Source organism: Eptatretus burgeri, chromosome 3 (genome assembly GCF_056783735.1).
Source record: "Eptatretus burgeri isolate ZD-2024b chromosome 3, Ebu_testis_v1, whole genome shotgun sequence".
NCBI classification, from domain to species: domain Eukaryota; kingdom Metazoa; phylum Chordata; class Myxini; order Myxiniformes; family Myxinidae; genus Eptatretus; species Eptatretus burgeri.
In genome coordinates this window covers 131,889,543-131,905,194 of record NC_140963.1, presented here as the reverse complement: position 1 = coordinate 131,905,194, position 15,652 = coordinate 131,889,543, and the positions used below count along the sequence as shown (strand labels likewise).

Genomic DNA, 15,652 nt, shown 5'->3' with positions numbered 1-15,652 from the left:
GGCTATAATCGCAATGAGTCCATCGCTGGAACCTTTGAGCGGTACTTTTTCATTCCTGTTGTCATAAAAAAAAATCCCATTGGTGTGAATCTATGCATTACAATTCAGTATGCTTCCTTCATATTTATGAAAGCTCTTGCATCTTGAAAGGGATAGGAATATTAGCCATTCGTCAGTGAGAACTGCCGGGAACAGAGGCCTGGCTGCTCTTAATGTGTGGGGGTGATCCGCAGGAGGACAGAATTCCAGGATGAGTATTGGAGGTGGGGGCTGGGTTGGCTTAACATGAAAGGTACTGTGGAATTTACTGAGGAAGCACAATTCATACCCCGTGACATGCAAGGAAAGCGGTTGGGAGGTGAGCTGCAGAGGACTGCAGAGTTTAAGGAAATAATGTTATGGACAAGAAGAGTAAAAAGAGTAGAAGATGTAGAGCAATTTGTGCATTACTTGTATTAAAATAGACAATTTTTTGGCCTTTCTTTCCATATATCCCACATATTCCCAAACAATACTCTCAATTCCTTTAACCTTCCGAGCATTCCTTTTTCTCCCATATCCTTCCACCTTCGCTTAATTATCTCACTTTTCACTTTCCCCGAACTGTGTTCACGACATATCGATGGTCCCAGGAATAAACTAGAATGGCGCTCAGTCGAGCAAATACCTCCACCTGGCTGAACACGTTTCGTATCCCAATGATAGGCCGGATCTGCATCCGGACCTCACCAAAAATCGAATCAACTTGTTCTTGTCACACAACCAAGTCATCCGAATCCATCCACAACTTTTTGAGATGTCATGCGATATATCCTTTTTTGGCCGCATCTCTTAATGATGAAACGAAGAATCACTTAAATAATTCTCGTATCTGGATCCAGATCTTCACCAAAATCGAATCAACTCGTCCTTGTCACACACCAAACCTGTCCACCAAGTTTCGTCTGAATCCGTCCCCAACTTTTTGAGAGATCCTGCTCACAGACAGACAAACAAACAAACAAGCCGGTGGGCGGCGATGGGTCGCCGAGCATGGAAACTATAAGATATAGAGCAAAATGGATGTCATATAGTGGATCGGGAATCAACTTAAGATTATGCATATCAAATCTCATCCAGTTCCATCTACTGATAACGACTCGGTATCCATTTGAATGAAAAGTACCGAAAATGCGGTTTGAAATCGGAAATCCCCAAAGTTCGAGGGGGTGCTGTGGGTGAACAAAGATCTAAATCAAAAATCCGGCTTGATCGTTTGTGCACAATGTATTCCAGACGATTAGTGTGAATTTTCATGACCATCCGACCATAACCCTATACTAGGAGGAGTCACATTGGGCACGAAGGCACCTCCAGCTCTCGCATATTATCGATTTTTGCACTAATTGACCTTTGACCCCTGACCTAAGCGAAATCGGTCAATATGTCCTGAGGCAAAGCTTTAGTACTCATTGAGTACCATGAATCTGCAAAGTTTCATTCGTATCGATGCACTCACCTGGTCGCTCGGGGGCCTTCAATTTTTGCCAATTTTCGCGCATACCCTAATTGTAGGGGGTGCTGCGGGTAAAGTATTCCATATATCACAAAAACCGGAATATATTTGATAGAGTATCACCTGTAGATCATTCGTGCCAAATTTCATAACCCTACGTGGGATAATGGCTTTCGGAATTGATTTCGCGTGAACGGTACCGATTTTGAAGGTTTTTCGGTTGTTGCTAGGGAACCAAAGCGTCCCTAGCAACCATCACAATTTCCAAAGCACGAGGTCATAAGATGTACCTACCACCCGAGTTTGGTCAAAATCCACCCACGTTTACTACCAATTATGCTGATGACAAACGAACAAACAGACAGAATCACTGACAATAAGGGTCACCTATTTTGGCGACCCAACAAACAGAGGGGAATACATAACCTCCGTCCACCTTTGTTGGTGAAGGTAATTACTATATGTCTTACCGTCTGGCCATCGCCACCTTGTGCCGACTTGCTTCTCTCTCGCATTTGCACTAGAGGTGGTTTAAGTCGTGTGTAGTTGGGTAATTGTGCAGCAGGATTGTCCTGTCTTGAAGCAAATGAGGACCCAGGTTCTACCTGTGGAAGATGGCGGAGGGGGTGCAGGGTTGAGGCACGGAAAGAACAATGTCACTGAATACATAACAAAGAAGGTTAATACGGAGGAGAGGAAGGAGGGATGATTTGAGAAGCAATAATGAATGAGGTTGGAATCATGTGACAATGAGTCGGAAGAAAACAGGACTGAGATGAATATGACAATGAAGGAGAAGAAAAGTGATTTGAACTGTGAGTGTTTCAAGAAATGACTGAACAAGCGGACAAAAGATGGTACGAAAGTGAAGATCACATGTCCAGTTCAAAACAAACAATGAACAGAGAAGGAAGCCCAGCCAGCAAGGCCAAGTTGGCACAATCATGGATAAATGTTGACCGTTTTGCTTGTTCCTCTGCAGATTTCGTCCAACATCAGTTGGCAAGTACAGTCTTGCCAAATGAGAGCTCAATTTTGACAAATATGTCCAATAAGGGATGAGAGAGTAAAACTTGGCCATCTCTGCTCATTACAAATGAGATCGATTGACGACGATAGGCCAACATTTTTCAAACTCAACTCCTGTTTGGTCAACAAACCATTAATGAGCTTCTGTTGAGCCAACCATACCTTGCTATCTGGTATGAGAATAAACAAGTAGTGACTGCAACATGAGTGCACACAAGGTTCGTGGAAGGAAGAGCATGAGGAGGGCGAAAAACAGCTGGAAAAGGGGAAGGGGTAAGTGGAGTGGAGATCAGGAGGAAGGAGTGGGGGGGGGGGAGTTGGTGATATTGATAGGAAGATAGGAAGTGAATAAGAGTGGGGAAGTGAGAAGAAAAAAGCCACAGGAAATGCTGCGTTCTTCCAACAACATCGTTTTTCCTCCAAAAATCCGATGCTGAATAAGACACTAAGCAGGTAGTAAGCAGCAGGCACAATGCGAGGCAATCACTCCGAGCCCAGCCAGCAGGACAAGAACAGCACAGCATCAAGTTGTAGGCCGGAGTAGAACAAGAAAAACAGCAGGAGCATGTTACGAGGGTTTATTTCTCAAGGCACAACCAATGCACCCGGTGCAGTTAATTTCCAATATTGATGCATGCGGGGAGGGTACTTCGAGCAAATGGAGAGGGACAATCAACGAAAAGATTTATCAACACGGATGAGAGTAGCAGGATGGCCGTAAAGCTGGGAAAGTTCATGCAGGTTGAGAAAGTAAAGCATCTGCTCAAGTTGGATTTCACGTCAAGGCACAATAGATTCTTGATGAGCTGGAAAAAAAAAAAAAACAAGAGGACATTTCCTCTCCAAAGAAATTCCCAGAAGAATAGATTTGTGGAGAGAGGGAGGAAAAACAAGTGGGGAAAAGGTGGGGAAAAAAATTGGTAAGTAGAAAATGCATATGAACCTGCTTTGGCTCGGGGGACAGGATCGGTTTGGGCCCAATGGGTGGCTTTGGCTTCTTGGAGTCTGACGCGGTAGTCTCCTTCGTTTCTGCAGAAGGTGACTTGGTCACTGCCATTTCATTGATTGTCGTCTCCAGCTCACGAATGCTCTCCTCCAGTGAGTCCAGGCTTTGGTACGTCTTCTCTCGAATAGCAGTCGCTCTTGGAACCTCTCCACCATGATTCCCTGTCTCTACCGGATCTGAGCACTTTTCTGTTTCTTCTCCATCTGGGACAACCTCCAGGGTTTTTTTGCCTGATCGAGTGCCTAAGCGCAGTGCTGAAGTGAGTGCTGACAACTGCTTGCGTGGGAATGGAATCCTGAACCTGGACTTGTTCTCCTTCTCCACTCTGCGTTCCTGATCAACATCAGGCCGAAGTCCAGCTTTGATGTTCCCAAATTCATCCGGTCCATCTGTAGATGCAACCTCACCAGACTCTTCTGTCTCAATCTCCCCGTCATATCTTGCCCACTCATCTTCAAGATCTGTTTCCTCAAAAATGGTAGAAAGGCGTTTGTAAGCTGAACGGATGTCCATTGGATCATCGAATATAACGATAAGTGGTCTCTTGTCACGATGTGTCACGGCAGATGGGTCACCGTAGTCCTCAAAGGTGCATGGATCTTCATGATATGTTTCTGCAATATCGCTCATACCGGCCATGCTTTCGTTGACCTCATCTTGTTCTTGACTCGTAATTTTTATGGATGTCACTTCATCGCCACGTGCAATCTGTGCTGCCTCGGCGTGACTCATTGCACATACCTGGCTTTCTCGGATGAGGAACGCCAGCTTCTCCTTATTTTCCCTCCTTCCGGATTCCTCATCGTCTTCATTTCCATCTGCCATTATTTCCTCAATGTAGCGGATGGTGATGGTTCGTGGAACTGCACCGCACTTCACCGTGCTGTGCTCTTCGTAGGTGGTCACATTCTGCCGAGTCCGGGTGGTATTACTTTCCTGGATAGCTGCCGTGGCATCAGATGTTTCTTCCTCACTTTCACTGACGTTTGGTTCCTTCGAAGGTGAATGCTCGAGCGATGCCATTTCGCCAGCTTCTCGCCCTCCACGCGATTCCTCTAGAGCTCCTTCTGCTTGCGGAGGATGAAGCTGCGAGGTGTTATGGTTGTCTGTGACGATGCTGCTGCCTTCATCACCCCGCCTGGCGCACCCCAAAACCCGGACAGTCCTTTCGTCGTTTGCTGGCTGGGAAATGGAGGGAAGCTTGACGTAGGTTATTTTGGTGCTGCTTTCTTGATTTTCAGAGATCGGGGATGGTAAGTAACGAGTCTGGGGGAAAGCAGGACAGGACGATGCCGAATAAAATGCAGGCTAGTGTGTGGTTGTGCAGCAAACACATGCAAGGCAACAGGCGATCAGCGTTAGGCGAAGCAAAGCAGCCTCTTTTTTGCCTTGCTTTTCATCTAACGATACTGCAGGGCTGTGCAGACAGCTGGTGACTATTTTTAATTTCTGCAAATCTACTTTTTTTTTGCACTCATTTGCAAGGCTCCGCAACGTTCGTCAATGCCAAGTAATGTTGCTGAGGAATCTGCTACCTCCTCTCGAACACAACCGTTCCCGCGTCCCATTGGCGCCCCTCGATAAAACTCCTCGTTTTTAAAAATTCATCTTCAAACATAAATTGGTCCTGCATTATTTCCTGCGTCATCTTGTCATTCACTTATCGTTGATGCACAAGTTCAGCTGAGAATGAAAAATGAAGACATAATAAATAAATAAATAAATGTTGGATTATATTAATTTTCATGATTTTTAAGTTGTGAGCTCATTCGTTAACCTCCGGTACACTGACCATTTATGAGCATCATTGAAGTTTTATTTTTTTATTTTTTTCCAACTATTGCTTTTCATCTAAAAGTAACCTTAAAACGTTTATTCCTTAAAACGTAACTTCTTCAAATCTAACTGGTGCGCCCAAATCCTTGCATCATTGACGTACGAGAGCTGCTGTCCAGACTGAGCGTACGAGCTCCAAACAGTGAGGCTATTCACACTGAGAGATGTGTTTCACTTTACAAGGTCAGGAATGTCAGACGTGTGTCGCAGTATTTGTGTTAAATTCCATGCATGGTGTGGTGGTGTGGATGTCCGTATTTATTAACCTCCGCCATCTTCGAAGATGGATGGAGGTTACTGTTTTCACCCCTTTCTGTTTGTTTGTTTGTTTGTTTGTTTGTTTGTGAACAGTATTACCGAAAAAACTCCTCGACGGATTTCGACGAAACTTGGTGGGGGGGTTAGGTATGGTCCAAGGATCATGCCATTAAATTTTGGACTTGGTCCCCCCCCCCCCAAAAAAAAATTGTTCGAGAAATTCTTTTTTGCGTTTCTGCATGTTTTAAGTGATTTCCAACACCCCCCAAAAAAAAATTGGGAGAAAAATTTTTTTTTTTTTGCATTTCTGCATGTTTTAAGTGATTTCCAACCCCCCCCAAAAAAATTGTTACCCCCCCCCTCCCAAAAAAATTAAGAGAATTTTTTTTTTTTGCATTTCTACATGTTTTCAGTGGTTTCCAACCCCCCCAAAAAAAATTGTTACCCCCCCCAAATTTTTTTTTGCATTTCTATTGTTTTGTGATTTCCAACCCCCCCAAAAAAAATTGTTAGAGAAAAATTTTTTTTTTTTGCATTTCTACATATTTTGTGATTTCCAACCCCCTCAAAAAAAACTGTTAGAGAAAAAAAATTTTTTTTTGCCTTTCTACTTATTTTAAGTGATTTCCAACCTCCCCCCCCCCCAAAAAAAAAATTGTTAGAGAAATTTTTTTTTTTTGCATTTCTACATATTTTAAGTGATTTCCAACCTCCCCCTCAAAAAAAATTGTTAGAGAAAAAAATGTTTTTTTTGCCTTTCTACATATTTTAAGTGATTTCCAACCTCCCCCCCCCCAAAAAAAAAATGTTGGAGAAAAGAACTATAACTGTCAGCACTGTTGACATCATATTTAATGAATAAGATATAAGGTTCACTTGAGTGACCCAGCAGTATTGGCGGCAGAGGTTTTGCACTCTCCCGAGTGCTCCCCCTCGAGTTACCCCAAGTATTTGGTTACTTGTAAGGAAACTTAATAGCAAAGGAGGCTGTTTGGTCCATCCTGTCGGTGTCGCTAAGTGGTAATGATAGACTGTATGATACACAAGCACACACAGAACACGTTTTTTTCCCATAAAAATGATGTCATTTTATCAGAAATAACCCGACAGTTTTTGATTCGTAATCTTGGGATGCATTGCACAGATTGCAGGCACTTGGCTCCGAATCATTGCGATCAGTTGGGTCTGCATATCGTTTGGAGGACATCATAAACATCATGGCCCTGGGGAAGTTCGTCTTCAAATGTTTCATGAACCACGTAGGGCTGACAGGATGGCCTGGAGGGACATACAGTCACCTCGAAGCTGTCTGTCCTGAGTTTGAATCCTGAAGCAGCTATTAAATTGTCATCCTGGTGTTTCACGTGCAGGGTGGTTCATCGATACGTGTGTGTGTGCTGTCCTTCGGATGATCGGTAAAAACTGGGCGTCCCGTCTGCAAGCATTCGCCGCTGGACGTTAGAGATCCCATGGTGTCCTTTGCAAAGAGTAGGTGAGCTATTGCTGGCACCGTCAACAAATTCCAAATTATTGCCCCTGATCAGCAGAGGGCACTGCATCAGCGGCACAGCCACACACTCAGCCAATTATGCTACCCCACAGTCTTGTGCTGCACATAGATTAAAATTAATCACAAATTTAAACCGATCTTCATGAAACGTCACCAAGTTGTTGTGGTCGTCTCAACTGAGAAGACTATTGATTTGGAGGTCGAATTTCTGAAATAATTTTTCATCCGATTGACTTGAAAGTTTAACAAAATTTGCGTCATGCGTCACTGAGTTTGGAAACTAACTAGTTTTGTGGTCAAAAGGCCAAAGGTCAACTCAAGGTCAAACTTCTAAAGTCACCAATTTCAATATGAAAAATAATCAATTTTCTTCCGATTGACCTGGGCTTTGATTAAGATTGTCAATTTTAATCGAAATGAAATGGACAATTTGATGTATCCATGGCAACCTTTGGAGAGGGGGGGGTGGATTTTGCAAGTATCGTGATCTGCACGACATAATTTTTTTGTTTGCAAAAAGTTGTGAACGGATTGGGACAAAATTTGGTGAAGAGCTTGGGTATGAAACAAGGACGAAATGTGACAAGGCCAAAAATCAGTAAACATTACTGCCTTGCACAAAAAATGTGCAAAAACAGATCCCTGCAACTACAGACCAATCAGCCTTCTCCCAATCATCAGCAAGGTTATGGAATCCATCATCACTTCTGACATTAAATCCTTCCTCTTCTCCAATGGCTTGATTTCTGATCATCAATTTGGTTTCAGTCCAGGTCACTCTACCCTGGATATGCTGCTTCTGCTCTCCCAACAATGGATGGAGGTCCTCAATGCCAGACAGGAAATCCGAGCCGTATCCCTGGACATATCACGTGCTTTTGACACAGTCTGGCACCCTGCCCTACTCACCAAACTCTCTTCCTATGGTATCCCATGCCATCTCCACTCATGGCTCGCCGACTTCCTCTCTTGTCACAGTCAACGTGTGGCCCTAAATGGAGTTCTTTCATCCCCTCTTCCTGTCCAGGCTGGAGTTCCTCAAGGTAGCGTTCTGGGCCCTGTTCTTTTTCTGGTTTTCATCAATGATCTCTCCGACTCTCTGGAAAATCCTCTATATCTCTTTGCTGATGACAACAATCTCTGCTGTACCACCTGTAGTTCCTCAGACTGGCAAGCAGCAGCTTCTTCACTCACTGCAGATTTGGATAAAATCACAAACTGGTCCAACACATGGAACATGTCTTTCAATCCAGACAAATCTCACACTCTCACTTTGTCTCTCCTGAAGGACCATTTGGAACCCCCCTCCCCCCCTCCCATTTACTTTCTCAACAATCCTCTGGAAGAAGTCCTTTCTTTCAAGCTTGTGGGTCTCACTATCTGCCATGATCTTTCCTGGGAAAGCCACATTTCCAACCTCGCCTCCAAAGCCAGTCACCGACTGGGAATCCTCTGTTGTGTAAAGTCCTTTTTGGCCCACCTGAGCTCTTGACCACTTACAAAGCTTTTGTCCACAGCCTGATGGAGTACTGCTCTCCCCTCTGGGCTGGTGCTCCTGCCTCTCACCTTTATCAGCTTCATGCTGTGGAAATCAAGGCATTTAGGATCATTGCATCTCCCGAGATAAGGCTGAGTTTTTGGGCCTCTCACTCAATCACCGCAGGCAGTTCGGTGGTCTTTCTGTCTTCTACCGTCTCCTCTCCATTCTCACCCCCCTCCCCCACCTTCTCTATCTGCGATTTGTCCCCACTATATTTCCACAGGGCGCTCAAGGTCCGCCAACAACCTCCTTCTGGTAAAACAACCAAAATCACGAATCACTGCTCACCTTCACTCTTTCATTCCTCTTTTTCCCCACCTTTGGAATAAACTCCCTCACTCTGTTCAATCCCATTCTTCCCTCCAGGTCTTCAAAACAGCTGTTCACCAAACACCTCTTATCATCCCCCATCCAAAACCTCGATCTTTGCTACCCCCGTTAATCCACCCCGAACCCACCTCCTTCAAATTCCCTGCCTTCATTCCTGAAAGTCCCTGTAATGTCGATCTTGTATTCCCCATGTTCCCCGCCCCATCCATCTCCCTTCCACAGATCTCCTAATATCTCTGTTCCCCACTGTTTTGTTCTTCCCTCTCCTGCCCCTCTTGTCTCCTGCCCCTCCCCCCCTTGCTGTGCGTTGTGTGTTTGCTCTCATACGAGCTTTGACAATGTATGCAAAAAAATTTTTTTTTAAAGATAAAAGTTTGATTAAGATCCGCATCAAAGAATTTTTAAAGTGATTTTTCACCATTCAAAGATCGGGCCAAAAACGACATAGAACAGGATATCTCAAAACGTTTTGTGCGGATTGGGACTAAACTTGGTGGATGAGTTGCTTACGTGACAAGAACAAGCCAAGTAAATTTTAGTTCCGGTCCGAATCCAGATTGTGCCTAACAGTGGGATACAAAACGTAAACTAGTCACCTTGGCGGAGGTAATGCTCTCCACCGAGTGGCCATTCTGGTTACTAGATGTGATGTTGAAGCCGGTGATGGTTTTCACATGTGATACCTCCTCCTCCTCCCGCCAACACCCCTTTCCCCCGATAATATTGCATCGCCATACTCCTTACACCTCCTTCATCAGCTTCTACAGACATTTTATCCAAGTGTTGGTTATTATTTTATAATTTTCAATTTCTGACCATTCAATTCATGACCTACGTGTAAATCAATGCTTTTGTTGACAACTGTTGTCTGATCCCGACTAATGTGGATTTGGCAAAAAAAAAATTACAAGCCAAAATGCCTCCAATAAAACAGCTAACAATTACTTTTGAGGATGGAAAAAAAATACTTCTTGATTTGCAAGTGCCTCGGTGTAGACAGGAAGGAATGCAGGTGCCAAGTTGGTGTGAAAATGATTTGTAACGAGCACTTTGTTGGAAAAATGTCTGACATAGTTCGGAGTCAAAAGGCACCACCAACTTTAGAAATCGTCTCGTAAGGCAAGGATCAGGTTCAGGCTCAGTGTTTTCACTACAGAGTGGTCTTCATTCAGGAATATCCAGGTAACGTGCAGTAGGCATGGACCCCCGTGGTAAATTAGTGTGTGTTTGTGGTTACCATCATCAGTCTGTGGGCATGACATGGGACAGTGTGAACTCATGGCAATGAGTACAGGATTACTTATTCACTCATTTATTTACTCCCTGCTATACCAGTGCACGGATAGGGTGGTAGCGCCCCCTTGTGTTTTGTCTTTCCTGAATTTTGCAAACTCCCTCAAGTCTCTTCAATCTCACTCTTCCCTCCGTGGCTTCAAGACAGCTAGCTGTTCACCACCATCTCAGATCATCCCCCAGTCACAACCCATGATCTTTTCTACCCCCGCTAGCCCTTCCCATTCCAAGTTTCCAGCTTTTCCTTCCTGAGAGTAGGCAGCTGTATCCATCTTGTCCACCCCCTATGTCCTCCCCTCACCCTCATTCTTCCACACATCCCTTATTTGTTCAAATCTCCCTCTATTTGATCCCTCAACCCTGCAATTGGTGTGTACCCCTCTCTTTATTCCACTGTTCCTTGTGTTCTGTTACATCCTGTTCCATTCTATGTTCTCGCTCCTCCATGAGCGCCTTGACATTGTATAGAAAAAAAACAAAAATCTTCCAATGACTGGATGATATTATCAATGAAGCTTCGTTGCGTGTCCTTTCCTGTTAGACGCAAAGCCCCGTCCACATGATGCCAATTTGGTGTGCCAAACCTCCAATACGAGTGAGTGTTCTACATTTCAACGAATGTCCAGAACTGTTTTCTGCAGAAGGATGACAGGCTGAGTCAACCCACCTGGTGTTAATTCAACGGGTTAAAAACATGGCTTTGAACGGTAGACCCTCAGATCTTAAGCCAACGATGTTAACCGTTAAGCCAACACCAGGTCCGTGCATATTGATGAAATCATTTAACGACGTTGCGAGGTTATAGTGCTAGTTGGTGGTGCCATTTTATACTCAAGTGTGAAATCTCCCAACGACAAGTCATTATTCACAGTTCTAAAAATATATGGTACTTAGGTACCTGGTTTCAATTCCAACCGATATTTATTTATTTATTTATTTATTTATTTACTTTTTAAACCTGCACGTCTAACGCTCATGGAGTGTGTCCACATTACCTGTAGTCCAAGGACATTATGAGATATGAATACACGTTCAAATTAATGACAAGAACGTTGCAAGACATCAGACCAAATAAACACAGCATATGCAATTTCAACCTATGACCTCAGCATAAAAAGCTGTTTGCTCAGATGGGAAGGCCATGCGTGCCAATCCAAAGCAATGTTTCACTATGAAGGTAAAACAATATACATTGACCACTTTCATCCACTTGCAGGTTGCTGGTAATTACATTCCAATCAGCACAACCTTTACAGCATTCAGTTCGGCTTACCTCTGGTGCTGAGGCCATTGATGGTAATTCTTCATTTTCTCGCACTTCCGTGGTGGCAGAAGCTTCCGCAGCATGCTCAAATCCCTGGTGTCAGAAAAATCCCCAAACACAAATCAAGTTGTCTTTCTTGAGGTCTTCCTATCACGTATGAAGGTGGTTCAATGTTGACTTGGACCTTTTTTTTTTTTTTTTCTTAATTGCAGAGCAAGTGAAAAAAAAACAGAAAAACGTTGAATGATGAAAATTTGTGCCAATTATATTATCTACCCTGAGTAAGTTATACAGGAAGAAACAATGCTGTGCAAAGAATTCTGGGTAACATCTAAATTGTGGCCAACATTGTCATTCGTGCTGAGGAACACAGGTGTATGATTAAGTTCTCTGTGAACATCATCATACCAGCTGCAATTCACAGGGACTGTCTGATCTATTTGGTGATGCATGTTTTTCACAGTTGTGTGTTTAAATGGTGCGAATAATTTTGGAGAATAGCCAGACTACTATAGGTGGAATTGTGGAATATTTGGATGTTTGTGTTGGAAGTGTGGCAGCATTCATTCTCACGTGAACCTCAATAAGGTTGGTACAAGCTCAAAACCAATGGATCTCTACTTTACCGGGTCACAAAGGGCCTCGCTACTTCAGCATAGACAAAGAAAGATGAAAACAAAAATGCCCTCCAAGATTGCCCGTTCAAGGCACCTGGGACGTCCGGAGGTGTTTGCTCCATGAGTTTAACAATATTCGTACATTGTCCAGTCACATGATGTGCCATTTTCATTGTCCACTTGAGTTTTAGGAGAATTTCGTGCACAGACATTTATGGACAGATTTGTGATATTTTTTTCTGGAATTGTGGCTTCGAATTACATCAGTAGGCAAAATTTATACTTTGAAGACCACCGAGAAAATACTAAATATTTGTATCAGAGTCAGTGAGTGAGAGTGAATGAGTGGTTAGAAGGATATACACATATAAATAATTTTTTTTTTTTAACGCCACCCATGCTCCTCCAGCCGAAACTGCTGCATAAAGCAACTAAGAAGGCCTACACAAGGTAAGCGCTATGCTGTGTCAAACCCTTCCCAGAGTTCCTCCACCGCTATAAAGACATTCACAAAGAGTGCACACATGAGAATCCCAATGCGACACACCCCCTCGGCTGCTGGACCGGTTTCATCGCTACTTGGCGAATCATCAGTGACAGCGCAGACAGCAATGCATTCCAATGAGGCTCCAAGTATGTACGACATGCAAATATCAAAAAACAGTCAATATATAAATAATATATAGCAGGAAAGTTTATATATATATATATATATATATATATATATATATATATATATATATATATATATATATATATATATATATATATATATAGAAAAATCAATTGCAGGTAAGCGACCCGAGACGATGTGGAAGCACGGCACAGTTCGTTATTGCTTACAATGTGTAAGCAGAGCCCGCTGGTATATATAGAAATATTCTCATAAATTATGCAAACTGAATTATTGAATAAAACGGTTAACTTGTGTTTGACTCTCGTCGGGGTTCTCAAGCTTTTTTCTGTGTGACCCCCTTGAGAAAGTTGCAAATATTTGTAACCCTAACATATTGCACAGACAAGATCAACATTCACATGTCGAAAATATGGCATTTTAACGTATACTCTGAAATATGAAACTTCATCGTGTGTTTATTGACCCGGTCGACTGAGACGCCTGGGTCTGAGTATTGTGACTCAACCGCTTGAAGTTTTGCTTCATGGTAGAAAGAGCAAACCACATCTCAGAAGTTAGCATTAGTGTGGTAGGGACGTACTGGAGCACCGGCCTGGCTGAGCCGTTTTAGTGGTCATCTCCGTCGAAGGGCGTTTAACTCGACAGATGAAGGTTTTGGACAGATGAATTACATTATGTGTAATTAATTGTCCATATGTGTACATCACACTGTCCCAATCTCAAATGTTTGAGTTATTTTCATATTCGCTGAGACTACAGACAATAGGATGGGAGAAGACAAAGAGGAACGGAAAGAAAATATCTGGGGCGTACAGGTGATGGAGAAAGGGATGAATGTAATAAAAATTTTCCATTTGTATGTGTAATAATTTGTGTCCATGCAATGGATTTTAACAATTCAAAGGTGATAAGAGTACGTTGATCACTATTGGATGCGAGGTGTTTCTACCATTTCGAGCCCTTCATCAGAACAGGAGAGCTTGCCTGGTACGAGTTGATAAATCAATCATTTAACTTGTTAGCCAACGGAACCCGACTCTCGTCTTCATGAGGACCAGTATTCCAGTCGATATTCATGATCACTTACGCCATTGTCATTACAGGCTGAATATTCCTGGCTGTCAATTACTCCACATGAGCAAATTTCATCACAAATATAAATTCACAATTTAACAATGCACTAACACACTCGCTCGGCTTTGACAAAATATTTAACGGTTGATTTGCACTCTGCTCTTCCATTTTGCCTTCGACGTTTCACTTTTAACGAATGCTAAATCAACAGCCTGGAAAGGTTTTTAAAAGGCAAACAAAATGACTCGAATTCTTCAGCTCGCAGCAGGTAAAACCTTTAATGAAAATGCTCTCGGCTCGTGTTTATGGCGTTTCTATCAATCATTCATTAACCCGTTCATTTATTTGAATTCCTTCCAAAAGTGCAGTGGGTTACAAGGAGTTTTTTTTAACAAAAAAAAAATCAAAAATTATTAACAAAGGACTGATAATGAGCTCACATGCTCGAGTTTTAATGAGTAACGTCTCGGATGTAGTGACAGGAGGAGTAGAGGATGGGGATGGAGGGAAGAGAGAAGGGGGGGGGGATGGGAGCGTGAGAGAAACAATCTGTACAGGGGGGAATCAAAAAGTGATAGCAGAATATTTTGTTTCGACTCCAAAACATTGACAGTGACTGAACAAAAATAAAACAATTGATGTAACTTTTTGACTCATTCTCAAACATAAAGTGGGGTACAAAAGTTTGAGTCCAGTATTTAATTTGGTAAATTATGTGTGATAACAAAATAAATCGTGATAATACGAAACCAAAAGCACTTTCTTGGGATTTCCATGAACTCATCCAAGCTGTCGTTACATATATCCAACTGGAGTGACGGCACGCTATTACAAATCCCCACGCTTCCCACCAAAGGCAGTTGAAAGACAGCAAGAGGTTCCACCAGTAAGGACCCAATATCAAACATTGGTTGTTTTTCGTTTTTTGTTTTTTTAAAAACATTTTGACCCCTGTGACCCCAAACCCACACCCCCTGGGGTGAAACCCCCCCCCCCAAAAAAAAATTTGGGATCAAATCCCCAAAAATATTTCCATATTCCATGCGTCCCCCAATGTTAATTGCATCGACAAAGTTTCATTGAAAAAATGTTGAAAACATGTGCCTGAAATTGCATTTTACAGTATCTGACCCTTTGACCCCACCCCAGAGGGTGGGAGTGAAAATGCCACCGCTCTTGCAGCTTTGTGTCACGTGTTGATCACAACTCCCAAATTTGGTGAATTTCTGCACAACTGTTGAGGAAGGGATAGCGTGATGGACGGACGGACGGAAGCAATTAAAATAGCCCCTTGTTTTTTGTTTTTTTGTTCAAAAAAAGTGTGGTGATAACAATCAGTGTGATCCCCTTTTCTCTTGAGAACCAACTGAACTGTATTTGGCATTAATTAATTAATTAATTAATTAATTTATGGAGTACGATTGAGTTAATGTTTTCCCAACAGTGTTGTAATGCACTCCAAAGCATCGTCAGACTGCTCACAAATTTTTATCTTTCTTTCAAATGTATTTACCCTTCATTTATTCTGTTAAAGACAAAATGTCAGTCAATATAATATGATTATGAATAAATATCTTTGGCGTTATTAAAAAAAATTGCTGTTTGAAGCCGTGGTGTGAGAAAGCTTGGCATCGATTTAAGTGGACTCAGACTTTTATAACTTACTGTAACTTTTTATTAAAAAGAAAAATGTATTCAACGATTGCTTGAGGATGTTATTTTGTTTGTGACATGTTACATCATCGAAATATTTGATGACTTTC

At 42.5% G+C, this 15,652-nt stretch overlaps 1 protein-coding gene across 3 annotated transcripts in view; it reads right to left on the bottom strand.

Moving 5' to 3' along the window:
• LOC147030992 (sickle tail protein homolog) overlaps positions 1–15,652 on the bottom strand; it is a 276,462-nt gene that overhangs the window by 5,321 nt on the left and 255,489 nt on the right. For all 3 annotated transcript variants that reach the window (XM_085875631.1, XM_085875633.1, XM_085875632.1), the window contains exons 17-19: positions 11,571–11,654; positions 3,468–4,796; positions 1,966–2,100 (exon numbers count right to left, since the gene is read on the bottom strand). In XM_085875631.1, the coding sequence (XP_085731757.1) occupies positions 1,966–2,100; positions 3,468–4,796; positions 11,571–11,654 (1,548 nt within the window). The remainder of the gene's footprint in view (positions 1–1,965; positions 2,101–3,467; positions 4,797–11,570; positions 11,655–15,652) is intronic.